Source organism: Herpailurus yagouaroundi, unplaced genomic scaffold (genome assembly GCF_014898765.1).
Source record: "Herpailurus yagouaroundi ecotype Mexico unplaced genomic scaffold, PumYag 440, whole genome shotgun sequence".
Lineage (NCBI taxonomy): Eukaryota > Metazoa > Chordata > Mammalia > Carnivora > Felidae > Herpailurus > Herpailurus yagouaroundi.
Genome location: NW_024412657.1, coordinates 134,222 through 157,446, shown reverse-complemented (window position 1 = coordinate 157,446; position 23,225 = coordinate 134,222). Strand labels below are relative to the sequence as shown.

At 70.4% G+C, this 23,225-nt stretch overlaps 1 protein-coding gene across 5 annotated transcripts in view; it reads right to left on the bottom strand.

Annotated features, from left to right (window-relative positions):
• Nucleotides 1-3,245: 3,245 nt before the first annotated feature.
• The window catches only part of KCNT1 (potassium sodium-activated channel subfamily T member 1), a 28,136-nt gene continuing 8,156 nt past the window's right edge, over nucleotides 3,246-23,225 (bottom strand). Inside the window, exons 5-31 of one of the 5 annotated variants that reach the window (XM_040464330.1) lie at nucleotides 23,036-23,084; nucleotides 22,906-22,965; nucleotides 22,721-22,795; nucleotides 22,570-22,653; nucleotides 22,180-22,274; nucleotides 20,906-21,086; nucleotides 19,152-19,316; nucleotides 18,878-19,014; nucleotides 17,828-17,891; nucleotides 17,664-17,772; nucleotides 17,064-17,172; nucleotides 16,559-16,708; nucleotides 16,180-16,415; nucleotides 15,770-16,013; nucleotides 14,778-14,883; nucleotides 13,775-13,947; nucleotides 13,329-13,400; nucleotides 12,946-13,080; nucleotides 12,691-12,802; nucleotides 10,176-10,277; nucleotides 9,808-9,891; nucleotides 9,592-9,720; nucleotides 9,252-9,272; nucleotides 8,302-8,632; nucleotides 7,144-7,206; nucleotides 4,409-4,493; nucleotides 3,246-4,029 (exon numbers count right to left, since the gene is read on the bottom strand). In XM_040464330.1, coding sequence (XP_040320264.1) covers nucleotides 3,756-4,029; nucleotides 4,409-4,493; nucleotides 7,144-7,206; nucleotides 8,302-8,632; nucleotides 9,252-9,272; nucleotides 9,592-9,720; nucleotides 9,808-9,891; nucleotides 10,176-10,277; nucleotides 12,691-12,802; nucleotides 12,946-13,080; nucleotides 13,329-13,400; nucleotides 13,775-13,947; nucleotides 14,778-14,883; nucleotides 15,770-16,013; nucleotides 16,180-16,415; nucleotides 16,559-16,708; nucleotides 17,064-17,172; nucleotides 17,664-17,772; nucleotides 17,828-17,891; nucleotides 18,878-19,014; nucleotides 19,152-19,316; nucleotides 20,906-21,086; nucleotides 22,180-22,274; nucleotides 22,570-22,653; nucleotides 22,721-22,795; nucleotides 22,906-22,965; nucleotides 23,036-23,084 — 3,445 coding nt within the window. In that variant the 3' untranslated portion in view covers nucleotides 3,246-3,755. Of the gene's footprint in view, nucleotides 4,322-4,408; nucleotides 4,494-7,143; nucleotides 7,207-8,301; nucleotides 8,633-9,251; nucleotides 9,273-9,591; nucleotides 9,721-9,807; nucleotides 9,892-10,175; nucleotides 10,278-12,690; nucleotides 12,803-12,945; nucleotides 13,081-13,328; nucleotides 13,401-13,774; nucleotides 13,948-14,777; nucleotides 14,884-15,769; nucleotides 16,014-16,179; nucleotides 16,416-16,558; nucleotides 16,709-17,063; nucleotides 17,173-17,663; nucleotides 17,773-17,827; nucleotides 17,892-18,877; nucleotides 19,015-19,151; nucleotides 19,317-20,905; nucleotides 21,132-22,179; nucleotides 22,275-22,569; nucleotides 22,654-22,720; nucleotides 22,796-22,905; nucleotides 22,966-23,035; nucleotides 23,085-23,225 lie in introns of all 5 variants that reach the window. The other 4 variants (XM_040464332.1, XM_040464333.1, XM_040464334.1 and 1 more) reach the window with 4 other exon arrangements.

Below are 23,225 nucleotides of genomic sequence, written 5' to 3'. Positions count from 1 at the left end.
CTCGCGTCCGCAGCCACTGCGGCGACAGGAGGGAGCACCCCATCCACCTGTCCCTCTCTGCGGCACCTTGCCCCCGGTCGCTTCCTGTGACCTGGTCGCAAGTCTTGATATTTGGGAGAGCAGGTGCCCCGGCCAAGAGTGGCTCGCGTACTTTCGTGCGACGCCACCTACGTGCCCCCAAAACCACCCTCAGAAATTTGTAGTCTTAAACGTATTTGCTAAAAATTAAGAAAGAGCGGGGGCGACTCTTGGTCTTGGGGTGGTGAGTTCGAGCCCCACGTTGGGGGTAGAGATGGCTTAAGGAAGTAGATGAACTTTGAAAACGTTAAGAAAGGTGGAAAACCAGCGAAACGAGCTTTCAGCGGGGAGGCTAAAAGACTAGTAAAAGGGGGAAGGGAGAGACGCGTGTCAGAAGGGGACACCGCCGAAAGGGAAGACGACACAGGAGAGCCGGCCGGTGACAGCACGGCGGCGTGCCGGAACGCGAGGAGAAGCCCGAGAACAGGAAGCTGCGGTCGGCTTGTCCCCGCCCAGTGCACGTGCCGCAGGCCAGCCGAAGCCGAGAAGCCAACCCGGCGGCGGCGCGGGACGGTAAGCACCGTGCCTGGTGGGTCAGGAGCGCACACGTGCCCACGCCGGGGGGCGACTCACACTAAGCATAAGAGACACTACGGGAAAGTACTTGGCGGCCATCGGTCCGTGTTCACGACACGTTTTGCAGTTAGAACTCGTGCCATTTGGCAACACCTGCCCAGACTTCCGGCAAGCCCCACGCTTAGCGGTTGGGACGCTGGAAGGATCCCCGTCTGGGTCGCGGGGGGGAGGCCAGGTGGCCTTGGGCCCCAGGGGCCAGCCAAGGGCTCACCGCACACCTGAGCCGTGGCAACAGCGGAAGGACCGAGGAGGCGTGACGCGTGGAGACCGGAAGCGCGTCACCGGCGGCGTCCGGAAGGAGGAGCCCGCGCACCAGCACTCGCCTTCAGCCCGGAAGGAGGAAGGGAGCCCGCGGGAGGGAGGGAGGAGAAACAGCCCCTGGCGGCCGCCTCTCCCCTGCTCTGTGCCCTGGAGCTCCGGGGCTCGCCACAGGTTGCTTGTTCTGAGTTGCACGCGTCCGCCGTTCCCAAATAAAGTCGTCTTGTGGGTCAAATAACTGGCTGTTTTTTAAGAGGTCAGTAGAAGGTAAAAACCCAAATGATCGTTATTTGCAGAAATGAGAAAGTCCTCCGAGAAACGCAGGGAGGAGCAGATGACAGGTCCTGGAGCCCAGAGAGGGGGCTGGAGGACAAGCCGATCGGAAAGTGTTTTGAGCGGCAGGGCGGGGGGGAGCAGGGCGGGGGAGGGAAGCAAGTGGCCGCGGGGCGTGGCCAGGACACAGCTGGGGAGACCCCAGGTCACCCAGGTGGGTTCCCGGCCAGGTGAGTCCACCGGTGGAGCACAGCCCCGGGCGCAAGTCTCTGGAGATGGTGTGTGGCTCCATCAGCTGACTCCTGGGTTTGGATTTGGGGACCAAGGACAAAGGTGCCTGTGCTGTTGTCCTGTCTTTCAGGCTTGGAGAGGGGCTTTGAGACGCCCGGCGCCTCCCGTGCACGTCAGCACCAGCTCTCAAGGAGGCACCAGGGGAAGGGGTTCCCCTCGGAAGGGCCACCTCAGAGCCCCAGGTGGGTGAGGAGCGTCCCAGGACCCCCTCTGTCCTGAAGGGCCGGGACCCTGAGATAGGACAGAATGGGGGCTGTGGCAGATGCCCAGTTGCGGGCTCTGGACGTGGGACGGGGCCACAGGGAGGTGGCCTGGGCGAGCAGTCCTCCCGGCACAGCCCCGGACGGACCCCAGAAGCACAGGGCCAGTGGCTGTGAGGACCCGGGAGCCAGGCACTCTGCAGACCTCCCGGGAAGCGCCTCTGAGGAGCCCCTCCGAGAAGGGGTCCACTTGTGGAGCCGGGGGACCCCAGGAGCCTGCCTGTGTGGCCCAGAGGCCGTGCCCACTGCCCCCTTGAGGCAGGGGCCCCTGCAGAGCGCCCTGGGAGGGGGTGGCCCCTCCCCCGAAGACCCCGGGCCCTGGGCCAGGCTGGACGGTCAGGCCACACCTGATGGTGGCCTTCACCGCCAGCTCAGTGCTCTGCAACCAGGGCAAGGCAGAGGGTCCAGAGACACCGTGGGTGCCCGTGGAAGACGCCCGCAGGGCCCGGCCTGGCCCGGGTCCCGTCGGTGGACGGTCCTGGGCTAACGGCCCCACTCTGGGTGTCCCCGGGCTCCTGCTGGCCTCACTGGGGGGTGAAGGTGGTCCTGGCCGGCCGGCTGCCCCTGGGGGCCGGGAATGCCGGGGTTGCCCAGTCCCAGCCCCAGGCAGGCGGGCTGCCATCTCAGACTTGGAGCGCCCCCCCGCGGGCAGTTGTGTTGGCTCGGGAAGAAGACAGGAGGCGCGTCCGCTGGTGGCTGAGGACCCCTGCTGGGAAGCCTGCCCCCAGTGTCTTGGTGCCGTCCCCGCCACCTGTGCCGGTGACCCCAGACTTGCAGGCCCCGAGCCCCTCCCGGTCCTGGTGGCGGGGAGCGTCCTTTACCCCTCCGCTCCCTCAGGGAGCCGGGCAGTGGCTTCCAGGAGGGGAGGCTGGGTCCCTTGCGGCCGGATGCTGGTATGGGAGGGGATGCCAGCCGGCAGGGCCCCGTGAGCCGCCGACACCCGCCGGCACGGATCCGGGGCCCACGGTGTGCCGGCCCGGACTGTCCAGGGCCCCGGGCGACCCCCACCCAGTCCGTCCACAGCGCCCGCCCTCCCGGCCCTGCCACACACCGAGGGCTTGGGGGCCACCGGGCCAGCGTGTCCCAGGCAAGCGGGGCGCCGGGGGAGGAACTGGTGCGGGGTCACAGCCCTCCCTCGGGCAGGCCCCTCTGCCCGCTGCCGCCATCCGGAGGCCGTGCTGACCCCTCCCCTTCACCCGGCGTCGTGGGGTGCTCCCCGTGAACATGAAGGACCCAAACCTGGATGCCCCTGTGCTGGTGCACACCCCCTGGGGCGGCCCCACCCTCTGAAGGGGACCCCAACACCCGCCGGGCCGCTCGCCGGGGAGCCCTCGCCCCAGCCGTGCTTCCCAGCGGCCAGTACCCACGGGCCGGCCCGACGCCTCCTGGTCTCGGCTCAGGCCAGTGGCCCTTCCTCGGGGCGGGGGCTTCCCCGTGGGGTCCGGGTGGGGTGGGGTGGGGTGCGACCGGGTGGGTGGGGCCGCGGAGGAAACGGCTTATACACGACCCTCACGTTTGCAGAAAGCATCCATTTAATAGAAGGTTCCAGCACTGACCGTGCAACACCTGTCACAGTCACAAAGGAACCCAGGCGGCTTGTCCCCAACGGCCACCACCCAGGCTCCTTCCCTTGCTGAGGAGAAAACCCGGGCCAGCATCCCGCGGTGAATTGTGCTTCCATGGGGCGCTAATGGGCGTGGAACCCTGTGCCGACGCACCGCCCCTGCCCAACGCCCAGCGCCCAGGGGCCGGGGTGCGACGGGTCACGTAAAACCAGAGGGGAAGGACGTCGTCTCCTTTTTCGTCACCAAGGCCTTGGTTGCAGGAACTCTCAGGTGTCCTCGGGCCCCTGCGGGGGTCTTGCCCGGCCCCTCCACGTCCCCCAAGCATGCCCGGCTTCCGGAGGGTCTCGCGGCCCAGCTGGACGCCTGCAGCTTTCTTGTGTTTACGGCTTCCCTCTTGCGCCCGGCGCACGGGGCTGCAGAGCTCACCGGCCGGGAGCCCCCTGGGGCCAGACCCTCACCACCGTGTGGCCGAGGCCAGCTGGGACCCACAGAACACGCGAGCCACGGGCAAGCCCCGTGAGCGGGCCTTCGGTACGTGGCCGTGAAAACGCGGCTCCCGCGTGAGCCGTGTGCGCGAGTGAGTGCGCACGAGTGTCGGGCTCAGCTTCTTCCCCTCCCCACGCACCCCGGCCTCAGCCTGCGGCGCGGCCAGGGCGGCGGGACCCCTCCCCACGCAGCCGGGCCCCGTCACGAGTTGCGGTACACGTGGGGACGCGGATCGGATGGGTCTGTAAAAACAGGTTAAAAAAGGCCTCGCCGCCAGCTCCTCCCGGCAGGCGGAGGCACGGTCCTCCCTCACGGCCGTGGGAGGACTCCTCGAGGGCCGGGCCGGCGTGGCAGGGGCCCCGCGCTCCATGCAGCGCGATGCATGCCGACGTGGGGACGGGGCGCGGGCCGGCTCAGAGCTGCGTCTCGTCCCGCGTCTCCGGGTGCCACGAGGCCAGCTTGTTGCCGACGCTGCTCTCCCGGCTCTGGGGGCTGCTGGCCACGTGGGCCAGGGGGTCGGAGCGGATGAGATACCTGCCGGGGAGGGGGAGAGCCCTGGGTGCCAGCCTCCGCCCCCGCCCCCGCCCCCGCCGGGCGCCCGTGGGGGGACGCGGGACCTACACGATGTCGTTGGGCTCCAGCCGGGTGTCGGGCGGGGGGTTGATGAGGACGTAGGACAGCGTGTTCTGCTGGTCGTTCATCTGGTCTGCAAAGACACAGGCCCCGTGCGGGTCACCGCCGGCCACCGCCCCGGTCCACTCCGCCGGGCCCGGCCACGGAGTCTTCCCGGCCCGTCCAGGCTTGCTGCCGGGGTCAGCCGCGAGGGGCCGGCGGCGACCCGCACGGGGCCGGTCACGGAGGTGGCGGCCCTGAGCAGAGGCACGGAGCACACCTGCGGCCCCCTGCACGAACGCGCACGCGCCTTGACACCTGACCCCGCCCCCCCGCGCCAGGCAGGCCGCCCACACGCCCGGCTCAGTTCTGCGCTTTGGACGCTCCTCCTTTTCCCCACAACCTGCTCCTGCCGCGTCAGCCCGCGGGGCCCCGGGGGCGCAGGGACGGCCCGGTCTCCGGCTCACGCGTGGCCGTGGGGACGCAGCCCGCGGTGGGGAGAGTGGGCTCTGGAGAAACAGCAGTCCCGCCACAGATGGCCCCTGGCCGCATGCAGGGCTGGGGGCGGGCCGTCCTGGCAGAGGCCCCGTGTCCCCGGACGGGGAAACGAATGGTTCTTGGCCTCTGTTTACCCCTGTGGTGAGGTCTAAAGGCACCTCCCGACCCCGAGCAGGCGTTAAGGGGATTGGCCACGGGGGCGGGGGGCCGCGTCTCGGCCCTGGACCCAGAAGTTCTGAGCGGAGCGGAGCGGAGTCTGACCCCTGCGGCCAGAGGTCGAGCGCGGCAGCTTTGTGGGGGGGCGGGCGGGGGCCCAGGCTGGGAGCGGGGGGGGCCGATGGACACGCACTGCTGGGCAGCCTGTCCCTCCCACCGCTGGAGGGCGAGTTGCTCTGCCTGGTGACCGCGCCCGTGTCGGGAGCCCTCTGGTGGAAGCCGCCAGCCGCGAGCAGGGTGGCTCGGTCGGTGCACCTCGCGGCCCCGGGCCCGGCAGGCGCCTCCCTCCCCAGTGGGCCTCACGGGGCGTGCAGGGGAGGGGAGGCGGTGTGGGGGAGACCCTCCGATCCCGGTGCCAGCGGGCTGGCCATGCCGAGGCACACCGGGTCGGGACACGGTAAGGGTTAGGGGCCGGGCAGCCGCTGGCTCCACCCCTCGGTGGCCGAGCAGCCACAGCCGGGCGCCCGTCTTCTCTTGCTGGGGGGCCCGTGGGGCCCTCCCCACCCGGCCTGGGCCCCTGCTGCCCCCCCTGGGTGGATGCAATTAGCAGAGCCTGGGACTGGCCCGAGCCGGGCCTGTTGGTGTGCCTCGGGGTGGGGGGGGGGCCCGGGGGGGGGGGGGGGGGCAGGGTGGCTGACGGTGGCTCTTCTGGCAAATGAGCAAAGGCAGAGTCACCTTCCCTACCCCATCCTCGCACCCCCTTCCCCCCAGCCCTGCAGGCCAGGTCCTTCCACTCCCGTCCCCAACCTGGGCCTGTGGCTCCTGGCCCCGTCCCCTGGGGTCCGCACCTCACCGAGCCTGCGCCCACCCTCCAGGGCAGGCGGTGAGCAGGGGTGAGGCATACACTTGTACGGGCAGTTAGTGACGGTGCCCTCCCTGGGGGCGGGGACCACCCTGCAGCCCCGGCTAACGTGGTTCCCTCTCCTCCGGCGTTACGTACGTCCTGCCACGGGCACCTCTCAGCGACCACACGCAGGGGCCTCTGTAAACACCACCAAGTTCTGGGGACCCTGCAGGTGAACCCGCCCCTGCCTGGGAGCCTCGGGGGGAAGCAAGACTGCAGCCGGGCACCGTTTGTGGAAGCTGCCGGACTGGGATCCGTGCCGACCCCGTGGGCCCTCCGTGACCACCATCACGGGCGTCGGGTTCGGGGAAAAGGGCGCGAGCCCAGGAGATGCCAGTGACTCGCCAGCACGGGACCAGCTGGGCCGGCCCCCGACGGGGCTGTGACCCACGAGGTTTTCTCTCCTGGGCCTGGGTGTGTCCCCTCCGGGGTGAGCCCTGTATGGAGGGGCCGCCCCAAGGCGCCTGGGCACACGGGCTCTGAGGCTTCCCTAGGGCTGCGCGGAGCCCCGGGGGCGGGGGGGAAGGAAGGGGTGCTGGCAGCGGGGCCGGTGGCCCAGACTCTGCTCTGACTTCTGTGGGGGTCCCAGGGCTGATCTGGGGGGGCCGCGGGGTGACCTCTTGGAGGAAACCAGAGCCCCTGGATGAGAAATGGAGCATGCACAGGCTTTGTCCCAACTGGACAGGGAGCTCCCTCCTGAAGCCCCTGCTGGGTGTGGGCGTCACCTGTCCACCTGGCCCGGGGCGGCCCGGCCGCTGGCCCGGGGCTCAGCAGGCCCCGCCACGTTTGGAGGTGGGACCCAGGCTGGGAACGTCTGTCCGGATGCTTCCCCAGAGCAGGGTGGGCTCAGGGCCGCGGGGCATCTGGGGCCAGCTGAGGGCCGGCAGCCACCAGTATGCGAGGACAGACGCGGACAGCAGACCTCACTGAACTCGCGGTCGGTAGGGGGGAGCCCAAGGGCTGCGCAGTGACCGCCAGGGGCCACGCAAACCACGAGCCTTCCTGGGGTCAGTGCGTCCTCCGCAGACAGAGGAGGAGGGGGCTGTCGAGGTCCCCGCCACGGGCTGCTCTGGGAGCAGGTGAGCCCGCGCCTGCAGGGACCCTGTCCTATCTCCTGTCCTGTCCACCTGCCTGGCTGGGGCGGACACTAGGCTGCCCCCTGGTGCGGCAGCCGGAGCAGAATTACCTTGCAAATATCCCAGGTTTACCCGATTCATGACATCACTGGCTGTTAAATTTGCTACATCCTCTACGGAACACACAGGAAGAGGGACAGACAGAAACAGAGAGAGAGAGAGGTCAGCAAGCAGCGGGCGGCGGCCGCACAGCGGGGGAGGGCAGGCAGCAGCACCCGGGGGCGTCCACACGGGCACCGGCCGGCCCGCCGCCCGGGAAGCGAGGCGGGTCCCTTCTCTGCCAAGCTCTGGGTGGTCAGCGGGCTGGAATCTGCGAGCGTGGGTACTGGCCGTGGGGCCCGACGCACACGGAGTGCCCCGCCCGGAGCCTTGGCATCAGGGCCCCGGAAAAGGGGTGGCAGCACCCGACCAGGCAGGGACCCCGGGAGAGACGAGGGTGACCCGTGCAGGTTCGGTGTAGCGGGGGGCGGGGCTGGCGGGGGTTGCCAGACTCTGGCCTCTGATCCCTCTTGGAGGGGGCTCTAGGGTCCCGTCCCAGGCAACATGGCACAAAGCAGGGTGGGGAGAGCGGGCGCCCGCTGGGGCGCAGACAGGCAGCGGCGGGAGCGGCGCCCCCTCAGCCCCACCGCCAGGCAGCCGCTCCAGAGAGAGGGTGAGCAAGGTCTGCTCTCCTCCGGGCCCGCTCGTGGTCAAGGTCGTGAGCTTTTCCCCAAGAGAAGCTCCAGAGAGAAGGGGGCTGCCGGCAAAGACTTAACGCCTGGGGCGGCGTTGCCAGCGGGGCGGGCAGGCGGCCGTGGCGTCCGCTGTGGTCGACGGAGGGCGTCCCGGCACCGGGCCATCCGTCCAGCTGCCCCCTGACGCGCCCCCTACGCTCTGGCTGCTGGGAAGGCGCCGGAGGGGCGGCCCGGGGTCCCCCGGTTCTCCACGAGAGCACAGCGCACCCCCGCGTGTCTGATCCCAGAGGCGGCTGGTCCGCCCGCCAGCGAGGACCCTGCCCTTGGCTTTGGGGAGCCCCGCCCTGCCCCGCCCCACCGCTTCCGGTCCCGCGTGCCGGGCCGTCGGGGCCCCTTGTTTACCCCTGGGAGGGGCCGAGGCCCCAGAGCCGCAAGGGGGCGCCCTCCTCGCGCCCGAGGGGCTCCTCCGACGGGCCCCGAGGTCCACCCCGTGCTGCCCCGGGCCCGGTGGCGGGCGGGTGGCCGGGCCCTTACCGTAGCCGGTGGTGGGCAGTCCCAGGTGCTTCATGCGGTTCTTGACCAGCTCGGAGAGCTCCTGCCGCTCGGAGCGCCGGTACAGGCTGAGCCGCTGCTGGCTGGCCCACTCGGCGGCCGCCGCCTTCCCCGCGGGCTTGGGGCCCTTGCGGCTCAGCCTCCGGGCCCAGGGCAGGCTCTTGCGCCGCAGCAGGGGGTGCTCCGCGGGGTCCCCGCCGACCGAGTGCCGGCCGTGGGTGCCGCCGCCGCCGCCGCCTCCCGCCCGCGCGCCCCAGGGCCCCCGCGCGTCCTGCGTGTCCGGGCCGTCCTCCACACTCACCGAGATCTGGGACTGGCCGAGGCAGGAGGGTGAGGGCCGGGACGGGGACGGGGAGGTGCGCCCCCCCTCCCCCGCCCCGCGCCGGGGGACCCCAGGGCCCAGGCCCTCCTCCCGAGCCCCAGACCGCCAGCCTCCGGGTCTGCCCGAGTTTGCCGGGTGGAAGAGGGCAACGCCCTCAAGCTCTCCGGGCCCTTGTGTCCTTGGCTCCCCACCGGGCCCTGCGCTACACCTCTTGTACCTCCGTCTCCCCACCTTGGGGGGCGGGGGAGAGCAGGGATGCGGGAGGGGTGCGGGGTGCGGGCGGCACCCCGGAAGGGGCTGGGGGGTGGAGGTTGGGCCAGACCGTCAGGGAGGGGGCCACAGCAGGACACGGAGATGGCACACGGGGCTGGAGGAGCCTGGGCTTCCCACCCCCGGCCTCAGTTTCCCCTCGTGTAAGGGAGGGGTGATCCCATGCGCCCTGAGCTGCGCCACGGCCCACGCATCCCCGGGCGCTCACTCCCTGACCCGGCCCTTGCTCAGAGCCCAGGGCCCTGTGCCCCTCCGGACTCGGGGCGGTGGGGGTGGGGGGTTCAGGCGGGACGGTGCACACGTCAGCACCCCTTGACGTGAAGTCTGAGGGGCCACTCACCTGGGCTCTGAGGTCATGTGGCTGCAAAGGAAACGGGGGGCAGCCTGGGTGCCCGTGGGCGCTTCTGCCCCTGCCCCCCGCCCCAGCAGTGCCTGAGCCCCCTGTGGGCTGGGACCAGCACGCCAGGCCGCCCTCCTCCTACGGCCTCCCCTGCCCCACTCTGCCCCACTCGGGGGCCACCGCCACCCGACCACGCGCAGGGCCGCGTGCCCTGGACCCTGGAAGGGCCTGGCAGCAGAGGCCCGGATCCCCAGAATTGAACGTGGGAGGGGCACGCGTCCACAGCCCGGGGGCTGCTGTATGGGAGCCCCCCGCATCGGGAGCACCCCCGGCCCCGAACCTCCGAGCTGGGGAAGACGTGGCACTCGGTCCTGTAGATGCCGATGGGGATCTCGGCGCTGGAGGAGCACAGCTTCTGGAAGAGGCGGCCGTACGTGCGGATCCACAGGTCCTCCTCCGTGATTTTCATCTAGAGCGAGCGGTGGTCTGAGCGGGGAGCCCGCCGCGGGGCCCCCAAGAATGGCGCGCCCGCCCGCCCGCCCAGCCCATGACGCACGGCGCAGAGGTAGCCGGAGCCTGGCGTGGTGTCGAGGCCCAGCAGCAGCCTGGTGATGGAGATCATGTAGTCCTTCACGAAGGACTGGCCGGACAGGGAGGCCGCAGTGAGGCCGGGCACCCCGGGGGCCGCCGGGCGCCTTCAGCCTCCCGCGGGGAAGCCCCTCCTGGCCGCCGCAGTCCAGCTGGTCAAGAGGGATTAGAAGCCCAGAGGCTGCCCGGAGCGGAGCCCAGGGCGGCGCCCTTCCGGGAGGAGAGGACTCGACGGGACCCAGGGAGGGACGCCCGGGACCGGGACGCTGGCGGGAGGTGGAGAGAAGGCTCCCGGCCGGGCGTCCTGGGGCCTCCCTGCCTCCCGCCCCCGCTGACCTGATAGAGCAGCGTGTCCAACATGCTGATGCTGAAGACACGGCCCGCGGCGAAGGGCAGGCGGAACATGAAGGCCAGGTTGGAGCCGTTTTCGCGTTCCCTCTGCAGGAAAGGGGCACTCAGGGGCGCAGGGCAGGCGGCCGGGCGCACGCGAGCGCAGCCGTGCGTGCCGCAGCGGACAGACGACCTCAGGCCTCGGCGCCAGCTACGTGTCCCCCCTCCCCGCCGGCACACTCGAGGCCACAGCCCGGGAGCAGGAATGCTGGTCTCGCTTGGGTCTCGCTGCCCAGAGTTCCAACTAATGTGAGTCATTTTGTCACCGAGCTGGTGGTTTTAAGTGAAGTCGGACGGGCCGGTGGAGCGTGGGCTCCACACGCGGAAACCACGGAGACGCCTGCCTCCCGTTCTCTGTGGCGTCCGCGGGGACTTTCCGGTGGCTGCGAGGCCCGTCTCGTTTCTAGAAGCTGACCGCCTCCCTCAGCTTGCGCTCTTCCCTTCGCCCCCACAGCCAGCAGCGCGTCCGCCAACCCCTGACCCGCCCCTCCCTCCCATAAGGTCCCCGGTGAGGACCCTAGGCCCACTCGGCCCACACGGGACCATCTCCCGTCTAGAAGGCCCCTCGGTCTCCCCCGCACCCTGGCCAGGCCCTGGCAAGTAGGATGTGGGCGCGTTCGGGGCCATTATCCCCGGCAGCCGAGCTCCGTCCGCGACCGACGGCCGGACAGGCCCCCTCCTTCCCACGGGGACAGGCTTGCTTCGAAGGCAGAAGGCAGGCAAGGGACCCAGAGGGCGAGGGCGTCGGGTGCGGGCCGCCAGGAAGCCGGTTCTGGAGGTGGCGCCCTGTCCGGTGGACTGAGCGGCGTCTGTGTTCAGGCTCTCGGGGCGCGTCACAAGGGCGAGCGGCCGTTACAGACATCATGTCCCTTCACCCCGAGCGGCACCGGTGAGCCTCGGAGAGCGCGGAGGGCGCAGGGGAGGCACGGCGCTACGGCGCCTTTAACGGGACTCGGAGAAGCAGCCGCCCGTCAGGTGCCCGCCTGGGTCCCCTTTATAAACACCTTCAACGGTCCTTAAAACGGAAGACACGCCCACTTTCGTAAAAGTAAGTCACCGTCAGCGCTTCAAGGAAATGCTCGGCTGCTCCTGTGGGGGGACGTCGCCGCCGGACCGTCCGTCTGAGCCGTCAGGAGCCCCTGTGCCTGGCGTCCAGACGAGGCCTCTGTGGCCTCCAGGCCCGGCACTCGTGGGGCCGGCCGGGCCCCGGCCCCCCCCCCCCCCCCGCCCGGTGGGGGGTGGGTGGGGTCCCAGAGCTCTGCCAGTGCCGCGGGACCTCAGGCCACATCGGCCACGAACAGCGGATCCGCTTTTCAAAGCACCTCCCGGGGTCACACGCCCGGGCGTGCTCACTCCAGGCCCAGACCACGGAGCCACGCGATGGGCTCGCCATCCTGGGCTGGGCAGGCTGGCCCTGCCCCCGGAGGCCACGCCGTACAGCGAGGAGGGTCGGCTGCTGGGGTCACCACGGGAGGAGAGGGGGGGCAGGGGCGCCGGGTGCACGTCTGCCGGAGCCCGATCCCGTGCCGGTCAGTCACCCCGGCCGTGCTCGGTCAGACTGCCATTCCCGGAGCTGGGAAGGCCGCCCCAGCCTTTGGACACGGATTCCCGGCACGCTGGGCCTGCTGAGACCAGCGTCCGCCTTCCGGTCGTTCCGGGGGATGGAGACTCGGCCCACAGGCTGCTGCGCGGGCTCCGAACGGCCCCGGGCGCCGGGCAGGGCGCGGTCCAGGGAGGCCCCGGGCAGGAGCTCTGCTGCCGCCTCCTCCTGCCCGCCTCGCGCTCGCCCCTCTGACACGTGGGGTGGCCTCGCGGTCCACGATCCGCGTGGGTTCGGGGGGAAGCCCCTCCCTTGTCTGGTGTGGATGGCGGCTCCGGGCCCGCAGGGAGGGCCCACTGCTCCCGGCCTCGTCCACGGCGGTGCCGTCCTGGGCTCCCCGGTCTTGCCTGTGTGGTGCCCTCAGCCTACAGTCGTGCCTCCAGCGGCCGGGGCGGGGGCCACAGCACCAGGGCCGAGCCGCCTGTGCCCTAGCCAGGGCCCGTGTCCCCGTGGCTGGTCCCTGGGCCCAGAGCGTCACGCCGACGCCGGCTGACGCCCTACCTGGAGCCCCGAGGAGCGAAAGGCGGAGTCCGCTGGCCACCGCCGTGCTGTGTGACCCGGGACGGGGTCCTCCCCTCTCTGAGACCGGCCACGTTTCCGGTTTGAGCACAGCGTCGGGGGCGCAGGAAACGGGCAGTCTGCGCCCCCCGTGTCGGTATTTACGGACACGACGGGCAGCCTCGGCCCCAGCCCCGGACCCTGCCTGCAGAGGTACGACTGTCCGCTTCTGGCCGATGACCCTGAAGGCTCCCGACGACAAGGTCAGGAGCCTCGAGGCCCCTCACCCACTCTCTCTGGGCTCCGAACCCTGACAGCAGGTCGAGCGGGGGTGGGGGGGGGGGTCAGGTCGGGGCCTGTTACCTTTTCCAACTTGGAAAGAGCCAGAGAGTAGCTGTCCTTCGCGCGGAACTGCATGAACCGCATGTTGGAAGGGTGGGTGAGCTCCGTGGTGATGCTCAGGCTGGGGAAGAGCCTGGGGGGAGGAGGGGGCTCAGGGAGGGGTCCCCCGGTCACAGAGGCAGCAACGGGACGGGCTCCCCGACGGCTGGGGGGCTGGCTCAGGACCCGGCTCGGCCCCGCCGCAGCCGCCCGGGGTGTGAGCCCCCCGCCCCTCACCGGAACATGGTCTGCACGTTGACGATGGTCTTGGCGTCGGCCATGTAGTCCTCCTCCGCGCTCATGGTGCTCTCCTTGTCCACCACCACCAGGTTGTCCGCGTAGATGATGCCGCACTGCAGCAGGCTGTCCAGGCTGCAGGGGGCGGTGGGGAGAGGCCACGTGGGGGTGGGGGGTCCCTCAGGGCCAGGTCGGGGATCCCGGGAGCTCCCTTTGGGTGCCCTCCTTCCCCCTCCACAGGCAGTGGTATTCAACCACCTGGACCCCCACCACCGGGTAGGAGGAGACTCTGGAGGAGAGAGGGGGAGGGGCTTCTGCTAAGAAATGGGCACCCCCACCCCCACCCCTTGGGCTCTGGGCTGCGCAGGGAGGCGGCGCCTTACTTGTCCACGGAGCCCTCCATGTAGTAGACCATGGGGAAGCAGCATATGGCCTCCAGGAAGTGGTGGTCGGGCCTGTGGGGGGAGCAGGCCCTGGGGCTGCCGTCCTGCTGGGCCGCGTGCCCCCCGTGCCCTGCCTGGCCCTGCCTGGGGGTCCCCCAGGGCCGCAGCGCATCCGACAACGGGGCTGCTCTTTATCTCACCCAAGGGGAAACCGCGGGCCGAGGGCGGGTCCCGCCCAGGTCAGACCCCGAGCTCTGGGGGCACGGGGGGGCCGGGGCCGGGGCTGGGGCGAGGCCTCCCGGGGACTCCACGAGGGAGGGAGGTCAGGTGCTACCAAGGACCAGAGGGCCTGGGGACGGGGCAGGGGAGGAGCGGGGTGTCCGCGGGTGGGGAGCACAGGTGCGCGGGGGGGGGGGGGGGGGGGGCGGGGGCGGCCCGGGCCCCACTTGTTGTCCAGCAGCAGCACGATCGGGTTGAGCTCCTTGCGCGACCGGTAGTAGGCGCGCAGCGGCACGATGAAGTTGTACAGCCCGTTGCCCGCCGTCTCCGCGGAGACGATGATCAGCTTGTTCTTGAAGCCGTAGGCCTTGGCGTCCTCGTAGCTGTTGTGTTTGCAGCCCTGCCGGGTGGGGGGGGGGGAGGGGTGGAGGGGGGCGGGCCCAGCGTTAGCCCCGCAGATAGAGCCGCCGACCCCCCGGTCGCCGTGCCCGCGAGCACCGGTTCACCCGGAACCAGAGGGCCAGCTGCGGGGACACGGGGAGGGTCCTCAGGATGGAGGACCGCGGCCTGGGGGCTTCTCTTCGGCTGCCCCCCCCCCCATGGGTGACCAGACCACGGGGCCTGCGGTTGGCGGCAAGTGTGGGAGCCCCCTCAGCCCCGCCACCCCTTGACCCTGCGTCTGCACACAGGGGCCGCTGCGGTGACGCCGGGCTCCCCCGGGGACCCCTCACCGGATGGCCGACAGCCACCGGCCCCATCCTGTCACGGCCCATCTGCCCCTCCCGGCTGCCGTGAGACTGTCCCCGCGGCAGAACGCGAGCTGGAGCCAGGGAGGGGGGCGGTCACATCAGGGAAGGGAGGGAGGTGTTTTGGGCACCCGCCCTTTAGCAGAAACGAGATCTGGGCTGTGTGCACGTACGTGTGTGAGTGTGCACATACGTGTAGTGTGCGTGCGCGTGCGTATGTGTGTGCAGGGGTGTGTGTAGTGGAGGGAGAGGGAGCTGAGATTACGTGAGGGATCCCCCTGCCCTCAGGGGACACGCAGGGGTGAGGGGAGGGGGCTCCACCTGCCCTCAGGTGGCGGGCAAAATCACTCCTCCAAAGCGGAAGTACGTTTACTGAGGGCGAGACCCGGGGAGTCTGGGCAAAGGGCCAGGAGTCCCCTCTTGGTTTGGCAGTTTTTCCGTAGGTTTGTGATGACGTCACACAGTGTGGCAGGAGGTGACCCACCTTGTCCAGCCGCAGGCAGCAGAAAGGGGCCTTCACAGGCAGAAGGTGGCACAGGGTGGGCGAGCTGCCGATGTAGGGCGAGTTGGGGGGGTAGCCCTTCACGTACCTGGGGGAGGACAGGAGCCCTCAGCACGGCCCCCTGGCCACCGGCCACCCGCAAGAGGTGGTCCTGAGCCCGCCCCCCACGGGACCTCCCAGCCCTCCGCCCGGGGCCCAGAGCATGGCAGGGCCTCGTCCCAGGCGGCCACACGGAGGCGCCAAACCCCGCAGACCCGTCCGTGCCCCTGGCCTGCGTGTGGGAGCATAGCTGTGACAGGGCACGGTCCTTTCCCTGGGGGTCCGAGGCCAGGAGCCGCACAGCACGCACATGGACACACGTACGAGTTACACCAGGCCCAGAAACCACGGGTAAAGCCCTGAGGGGCTCTGATGGCCGGTCCTCCCTCCCCGAAGCCCCCAGCACCCTAGCGAGTGAGCGGGCAGACGCCGGCCCCCGGCCCCTCTCTGCTGGCTGCGCAGCGCCGGGCCAGTCTCCCCAGCAGCGCCCAGCTCACACACCCCGGGGGCGGCCACCCGGCCACGGCCGGCCCCCAGCAGTGCCGGGGAGGGAGGGCTTCAGAGGCCAGCCCCACCCCTGCCCCACGGTGTCCAGCGGCCCTGGGCACCCCCCTGGATCTCAGAGCCAGTCCCTCCCCAGGGCGCGTCTGTTCCCTCTGAGGGCCAGAGCAGCGGGGGGGGGGGGGGGGGGGCGGGCAGCGGTCACAACCAGGCTGGCGGTGGCAACAGTCAGCGCGCTGCCCGGAGGCCAAATGGCTGAGGAGCCCCGAGGACACGCTGGGGCAGTGGGAAGACCTGGGCCCCAACCCAGGGCAGGCGGAGGGCTCAGGAAGGGCCAGGGGCGTCCGGGCCTGGCCGGCGCCGCGACTTCCACAGGCCACGCCCATTCCCCTCCCCCTCCCGTCCAGAGCGGCTGTGCCGTGCACGGCACTCACTCCGCCACGGACAGCCCCTCGTCCTCCGATGGCGTCATCTCGTCCTCCGATGGGTCACTCAGCAGGTCGCAGGGCAGCAGGGCCGAGCTGTCGGCCAGCTCCAGGACGGGCGCGATGCTGGGCCGCCGGCTGCCCGAGCCGTTCTCCGCGGGCAGCGTCAGCTTGCCGCCCCCGCCGCCCCCGCCGCCCCCGCCGCCCTGCGCCGGCCGGCACTCCGTGTTCTGGAGGTCCATGGCCACGGTCCCTGGAACGGAGCGGCTGAGCTTGGCCGGCGGGCCCCTCCCCAGGCCCTCCTGGGGGCGGCGGGTCCCCGGGTCAGAGGCGGACAGAGGCTCCCAGGGGCCCCGGGCGCGGAGTCGGGTCAGGCCCCGCGAGCGAGCCCGCCCCGCCCCGCCCGCGCCGGGCCTCACCCATGGAGGCGACGATGCTATGCACGGGCAGGCGGCCGGACCCTTCGTACAGGCCCTGCCCCGAGAAGCCCTTCTTCTTCTGCTTCTCCTCCTGCTTGAAGATGAAGGCCGAGTTCTCCTCCTTGGTGATGTTGATGTAGAAGCAGGTGTCGGAGGCGGCCAGGGTGTGCCGGGGCCCCGGGTTGAGCAGGATGCTCCTGTCCTCGCGCTTCAGCCCGATGAGGCACACGCCGTACCTGGGCGGGGGCGCGGGCGGCTGGAGGGGGCGGCGCCCGCGCCCCCAGCGGCCTCAGCGAGGAGAGGGGGGGGGACGGTCCCCCGCCCCGGGGCCCCCCCCCCCCCCCCCCGCCCGGCCGGCCGCCCGCCCGCCCGGCCGTACTTCTTGTGCGCGTGGAAGGCGGCGTAGGTGAAGCTCTTGCCCTCGTACTCCCGGAAGAACTTGCTCTCCGCCATGCGCACGTGGTACACCTCGTTGCCCGAGCACCGTCCGTACATTCGCTGCCACTGCTCTGGGGACTCCTGGCCTTCCCTGGGGCGGGCAGCCGGAGTCACCGCTTTGACCCCTGACCCCTCCCTGCATGGCCGAGCCTCCCGGGAGGACCCGCCCTGGGGGCCCCCAGCCTGGTCTCTGTCCCCGGGCGGCCCCCGGCTCCCGATGCTGTCCGGCCCAGCGGTGGGGAACCAAATGTACTTTCTCCCCCAAACCAGGCCCCACCTGCTCTTGTCACTGTGCCCTCGACCCAGGGCTCTCTGGGCACCCCCACCCTGGTCCCTGCCTGCAACTCCCAGCAGCCCCCTGGTGGCTCCCCACTCCACCCCCCCCCCTTGGCTGCTCTGACCCTCCCTGGGCGCCCCTCCCGTGTCTCCCCTTCCCCAGCACTCACTGGCCGCGGGACGTGTGCACCAGCAGGGTGATGAGTGTGGACGTGGCCGGACAGATGCAGTTGAGGGCCAGCATGGCATACTTACACTCTTCCTCACACACCACGTGGTCTGCGGCAGGAGGGGCCGGGTCACCGCCCAGGCCCCACTGGGCCCACAGCAGGCGGCCCACCGCCCAGCGCCCTCCCTGGAGCTCCCGCCTCCCCGACCTCGTCTGCCCCAGCACCTCCGTGCTCGACTCCCAGCGTGGTGAGAACTCGGGGGCTGGCGGCACCCGCTCACCTGTGCTCCGGAGCCCAGCTCGGGGGCCCGCCCACCTGCCCCCTGGCACCCCTGGCTGGAGCACGCCCAGAGATGCTTATCAGATGCCCCAGCCCTGGGCTCCTGCCCACGCTGATCCCGGGCCCCGGGTGCAGGACTGCCCCCTCAAACGGCTAGACTTACATGGGCTCCACCGCCCCCCACGCCGGGGCGAGGACACTCAGCTGTGCCTCCTGCCACGCCTCCGCATGCTCCAGCCCCCACTTACGGCCCGGCCCTCAAGGTGTACACTCAGCTGGGTGCACACTCAGCTGGGTGCACACCCGCGGCCCCCAACGTACCTGCAAATTTGACGTGAAACTTGTTCTCGGGCTTGAGGATCTGGACGTAGAGGGGGCAGTTGGGTGCGAAGTCCTTCACGGCCCAGGCGCGCAGGATGGTCTGGTGGTCCTGGGGCGGGGGGGGGGGGGGGGGGGGGGGGGGGGCCGGTGCCCGCAGCACTCACCGCTGCCGTGCGATCCACCTCGTTGCGGCTACTGAGGATGAAACAGGCCTCCCCGTTGTCCATCCTGCAAAGCACCGGGTCTGAGCGCTGCCTGGACCCGTCCACGCTCCCATCTCGGACGTCGGGGGCTCAGGGCAGAAGCTGGAAGGGGGGGGGGCCCCGTCGAGACCCCACCTCACTCTGTGCTTCTGAGCCGGTGTCGGGGCACTGACCAGCCTTGGTGACCCCACTAAGCCAGGGCGGGGCTGGGGCAGTCGGTGGTGAAGATGTGCCCACCTGCTGGCCTGTCCCTCCCACGGTCTGGGCACCCGGCTGACCTGTTCTGGTCCCTCTCTCACCTGGAGAGCCTCTGGCTGCAGCTCGCTCCCCCCGGGGTGGGGAGGCCTACACCCTCACCCCCTCTCCACCCTGCACCCCACCCACCCTGGCTTGTCATCTGTCTCTGCCAGGCCCGTGCCTCTCCCAGCCCCTTGGCCTGCAGCTGGGTCCTGGGTCACAGGCTGGGCCCCTGGCCACTGCCGCCTCCATGCTGGATTCCTTTCCGAAATTTTATAGGTGAGGTAGTGGGGCCCAGGGCTCAGGAGGTGGGCACTCCTGCTTCCCCTCGGGCTAGCACCCACATTCCATCACAAAGGAGGAGGAGGAGAGGCTTCTGGAATGACAATGTGGTGGCGGTGGGGGGGGGGTCTCCTGGGGTGTACACTGGCACATTCTAGAAATTTCCATGTAAGGACGTCGTCTCCTTAACTCATTCGTCAGCTGGTCTTTCAAAGAAAACTGGCCCCCAGCCCGTCTTCCCACCCCAGCTCCACGTGGAGCCACGCTGGAATCTGAGAGCATCCCCAGGGGGGGAAGACTGATAGGTGAGGTGGGTGTGGCCAGGTGCCCGAGGTGAGGTCAGCAAGGGGCCTGTCTGGCCGGGTGAGTGGCGGGCAGGGAGCCGGGGCCGCTGCCCGCCCTGACGCCCCACCCAGACTGACAGCCCCACGGCGGTGGCATCCGTGCCCTCCCACCCTCAGCGCCACACCCTCACCCCCCGCCGGCGCTCACTTGGCTCGCATGAGGTCCTGGTCCTTGAGTGCGGAGCCCTGGAGGTAGATGACCCGCTGGGACCACAGGGGGATCTGCAGGACCCTGCGGACCTGGATGTCCATCTCGGTCGGGCACAGGATGACCACGTAATAGTCCTGCAGGCCAGGCCGTGTCAGTCCCCGTGCGGGCTCACCTCTGCCGCCGCTCGGCACCCCCCGACCTGCCCGTGTGGGCCTGTGTGACCTGGGGGCCGACGGGGGAGCCGAGGCGCACGGCACCCAGGGGGCCTCACCTGGAGCCGGGGGTGCGCGTAGAACTCGTTCAGGAAGTCCATGAGCAGGTCGATCTTGAGGGAGCTGACGCACAGAATCACATGCTTCTCCGTCTGGGCCCGGTGGCGGCTGTAGTTGCCCCCCGACTTCTGCCGCTCCATCCACAGATACACCAGCTCCTCGAACTGCGGGGGACAGCGGGGGACAGCGGGGGGCCTGGGGCTCAGGGGGCTGCGGGGGCCCCGGTGTCCCCCGTGGGAACACACACGTGGACCTCCCCCGGCCCCCAACACCACAGGCCACGTGGGGGTGCCACGCGGGGGCAAAACGGACACCCCGGCTCCCGGCCCAGGAGGCCGAGCGACTGTTATCCGGTGCCGAAGTCCGCACTCCGGACACGGAGCTGACGATGAGATCCCTTTCAGAGAAACGCGAGGGCGCCCTGGGGAATTGGCAGCCGGAGCCGGAACTGGGCACGTGGAAAGGGCACCTTCAGTACGAGTGGTTACGAGCCCGTGTCAGGGCTGAGCGCAGGCCTGGGGATGCCACCCGCCCAGCCCACGCTTCCTGGATGTTTGCCTGGAGTGTCGGGAGTCCTTTTAAATTAGGAAAGGACAGATAAAAGCGTCATGGTGACGGGACCCCCGTGGAGCCGCCGGGGTGCTGGCCTGCCCGGGGCCCCCCCTGCAGCCTGACTCAGGTGCAGGTGACGGCCAGACCCTGAGGGTCTCCGGCCGTTTCCACCCCAGCATCGAGGCCATTCGTGTATTTAACAGAGCAGAGGACCCCGTCTGGTGCTCGCCTGTGCCGGGCCACGTGCCAGCAGCTCACCGCATTTAGGGAGCACCTGCTAGGTGGCGGCGACCAGGCCCCGTGACCCCGAAGCACAGGCCTGGCTCCACAGCTGGAGGCGCCGGGCCCGGGGTGGGGGGCCCCCTGTGCAGGACGGGGGCTCCGACACAGGCACTCAGCTGCAGCCTCACCGACCACAGCTGTGCTACGGGCTCCGGGCCTGGGCAGCTGTAAGGAGGCCCGACGACGTGCCCCCCAGCTGAGGTGGGGGCTACATGGCCTCACCGTAGCCGATCCCATTGCGTCCCTGAGACTCTGTCCACTCGGAACCTCCCACTGGGACCTTATTTGGAAACGGTCTTTGCAGATGTGCTTAGTTGAGACAAGGTCAGACAGGATCAGGGTGGGCCCTTGTCCACTGTCCGGTGTCCTCAAAAGAGGACACGGAGGGATCCACGGGGAGAAGGCACGTGAAGACGGGGCAGAGACGGGAGGGACGCAGCTAAAAGCCAGGGGGGCCCAGGGCCAGCAGCCCCGGAAGCTGGGAGGGTGCAGGGGGCCGCCCTCGGGGCCTCCAGGATGGGCTGGCCCCGCGGACACCTCGGACTCAGGCTCCGGACCGGGAGAGGGCACGTTTCTGTCGTTCCAAGGCCCAGTCTGTGGCACCGTCAGGGACCCCGCTGCTGCCTCCTGGGAAGGAGGCTTAGCGGGCGTGTGGCGGGCTTAAAGGGAAGCACGCGGGGAGGGAACGGGTGCTCCGTCTCTTCCCGAATAACCGGGGGGCATCCGGGGTCCTGAGCATCTGTGCCCGGCCCCGGAGGAGCGGCCGAGGGGGCAGGCACGGCACCAGTGGCCTGTGGTTCCCCGTCGAGAACGCCACCCCTGGCTCCTCGCCCTGCCGTGAGGCCTCGGGTCTCGGGCCTCCGGCTTTGCCCGCTTCCGGGCTGGGCAGAGGCGGCCTGTGTGGGGGCTGGGGGCTCACCTGCAGCGGGAGCACCACGAGGGCCACACAGATCATGATGACCACCAGCAGCTGGGACGGCCAGATCTTGGGCGTCACGTCACCGTAGCCCACGGTGGAGAAGGTGACGATGCAGAAGTAGAAAGCCGTGAGGAGGGACAGGTTGTCCCCTGCGCGCTCCAGGTGCTGGATGCCACAGGTCCTGGAAGTCCGGGCATCGCTGGGCTGTGGGAGGGGCCTGGGACACCTGGGGCGGGGGGGGGGGGGCCCAGGGGGGGCCCTGTGCTCCCTGCCCTGGGCTGTGGGAGGGGCCTGGGACACCTGGGGCGGGCGATGGCTCCGGGGACTTCCCATCCTGGTCTGCCAGAGTGGGCACAGCCCAGCCCCTCGGGTCTCCCCCTGGATATTCCCTTTCCAACCCGTGGCTGTTTCGAGGCCCCTGGGCAACATGCCCTGAGTGGATGCGGACCCACACTGGTGGAGTGTGGGCCTGGGGGTCAGTGGGTGGGCCTGCGCCCCGCCTGGAGCCTCATCCTCACCCAGGGGGTCGGGCAGGAGGCCGGACAGCCCCCTACGGGGCACAGAGCCCGACGGCCCCGCTTCCCGCACCTGTGACCCCAAGTCCTCGCCCCACACCGGAAGCTGCTGACCGCAGGGCCTAGGGGGCCCATGGCACACAGCGCGGTGTGCCACAGAGAAGTGCTCGAGACCCTCCCCCAGGGGGATGAGAGGACACACCGGCTGCCGGGAGGAAAGCAGGCTGAGCTTTGGACCCCGTGGCTGCCCGTCCCCCTCTGCTGCGGTCTGCGTGGTGTGGGCAGGCGTGCGGGAGGGGAGGCAGGAAGCACGTGGCTCCTCCTCGCTCCTTCCCGGGCCTTGGTGCCCACCCCACATCCCTGCCGGGGCAACGGGACGTGGTGGCCGCCTTCACCAGCAGCGGGCAGGGCCGGTACCCCAGGACCCGCGGCGGGAGCCGGGCACGAAAGGGGACACCCCCTCCCCCCCACTCTTCACCCTGGCCGTTCCCAGACCTCGTTCTCAGCTGGACCTCGTGCCAAAGGGTCCCCACGGGGCTCGGGCCGGTGCCCAGCCTTCCGAGGTGCAGACCCGGAAGCCAGACCTAGGTCTCCCTGGGTCCCAGAGGAGCGGGACCCGGGCCCACCGCAGCCCGGGGCTGTGGGCTCCGGGCCGTTCCCCCCCCCCCCCGCTGTCCTTGGGCCCCCTGCCACCGCGGGGCCCTCCTGAGCTGCGGCCCGAGGGGGAGAGGGCGGCGGGGCTCCTGGGGGCACACTCACCCCGTGAAGACCAAACACAGCAGGGTGCAGAACAGGATGAGGACCTGGTTGAACATGGCCGACTGGGTCCGCAGGATGGCGCGGTGGAAGTCGTTCTGCGGGACAAGGGCTGTCAGGGGCGGCGCCTGGCCCTTCCGGCGGCGCAGGTGCAGGCGGGTGAGCGGGTCCCATCCCCCGGCCCCGCGCCCCCTCCCGCCTCTGCGTCAGACTCCCCGTGGACAGCCCCGGAAAGGGACGTGGGCCCGACGCTCAGTGGAGGGTCTGTCCAGGGTCCCGGGTCACGCGGGCCGGGTCTCTCGCCCCACGCGCACATTCACCCCTCCTCCCTCCGGCCGGGGACTTCCCGGGGGGGGGGGGGGTGGGGACGCGGCACCCGGGACGGGAGCTCACGATCATGTTCTCCAGAGCGTGCTTGGCCAGCCAACAGTTCAGAAACACGGGGATGAACAGGTTCCGCAGGGGCGCCCAGAATATCTGTGAAGGAGCCGGGTCAGGGGGCCGGGGCCGGGGTGTCCCCCTCCTCGGCCGGCCGCTCACCCACCGTGACGATGAAGGGCAGCGTGTTGATCATCTCCAGGACGAACGAGACTCGGAAGATCTGCTCCCAGATGTTGCCCTGGGGGCCGTGGGGGGCGGGGAGGGGGGAGAAAGGCAAGCCAGGAGGTCAGGGAACGGGCTGGGGGGTCAGAGGGGAGGGTCAGGCCAGGCGGGGGGGGGGGGACTCACTTTGTAGCTGAGGTAAATGAGGAGCATCGTCTCCAGGAAGCTTATGATGGCCACGATGACCTAGGAGGGGCGCAGTCTGAGTGGGACGGGGGGAGAGCAGGGCCCACCCGGAGCCATGCCCCCCACTCACCTGAATCGCCCACAGAGTCATCTTTCTTTCCACCCAGAGGATGGGCGCCCTGGGGAGGGAGGGAGGTGAGCCTCGGGCTGGTGTCCCCCAGCCCCACCCCCAGGCCTCCCCTGACCCGAGCCGTTCCGCAGGGCAGGCGGGTGGAGGGCACCTGCCTTCCCCCTCGAGGGGACAAGGACATGAAGGGAGG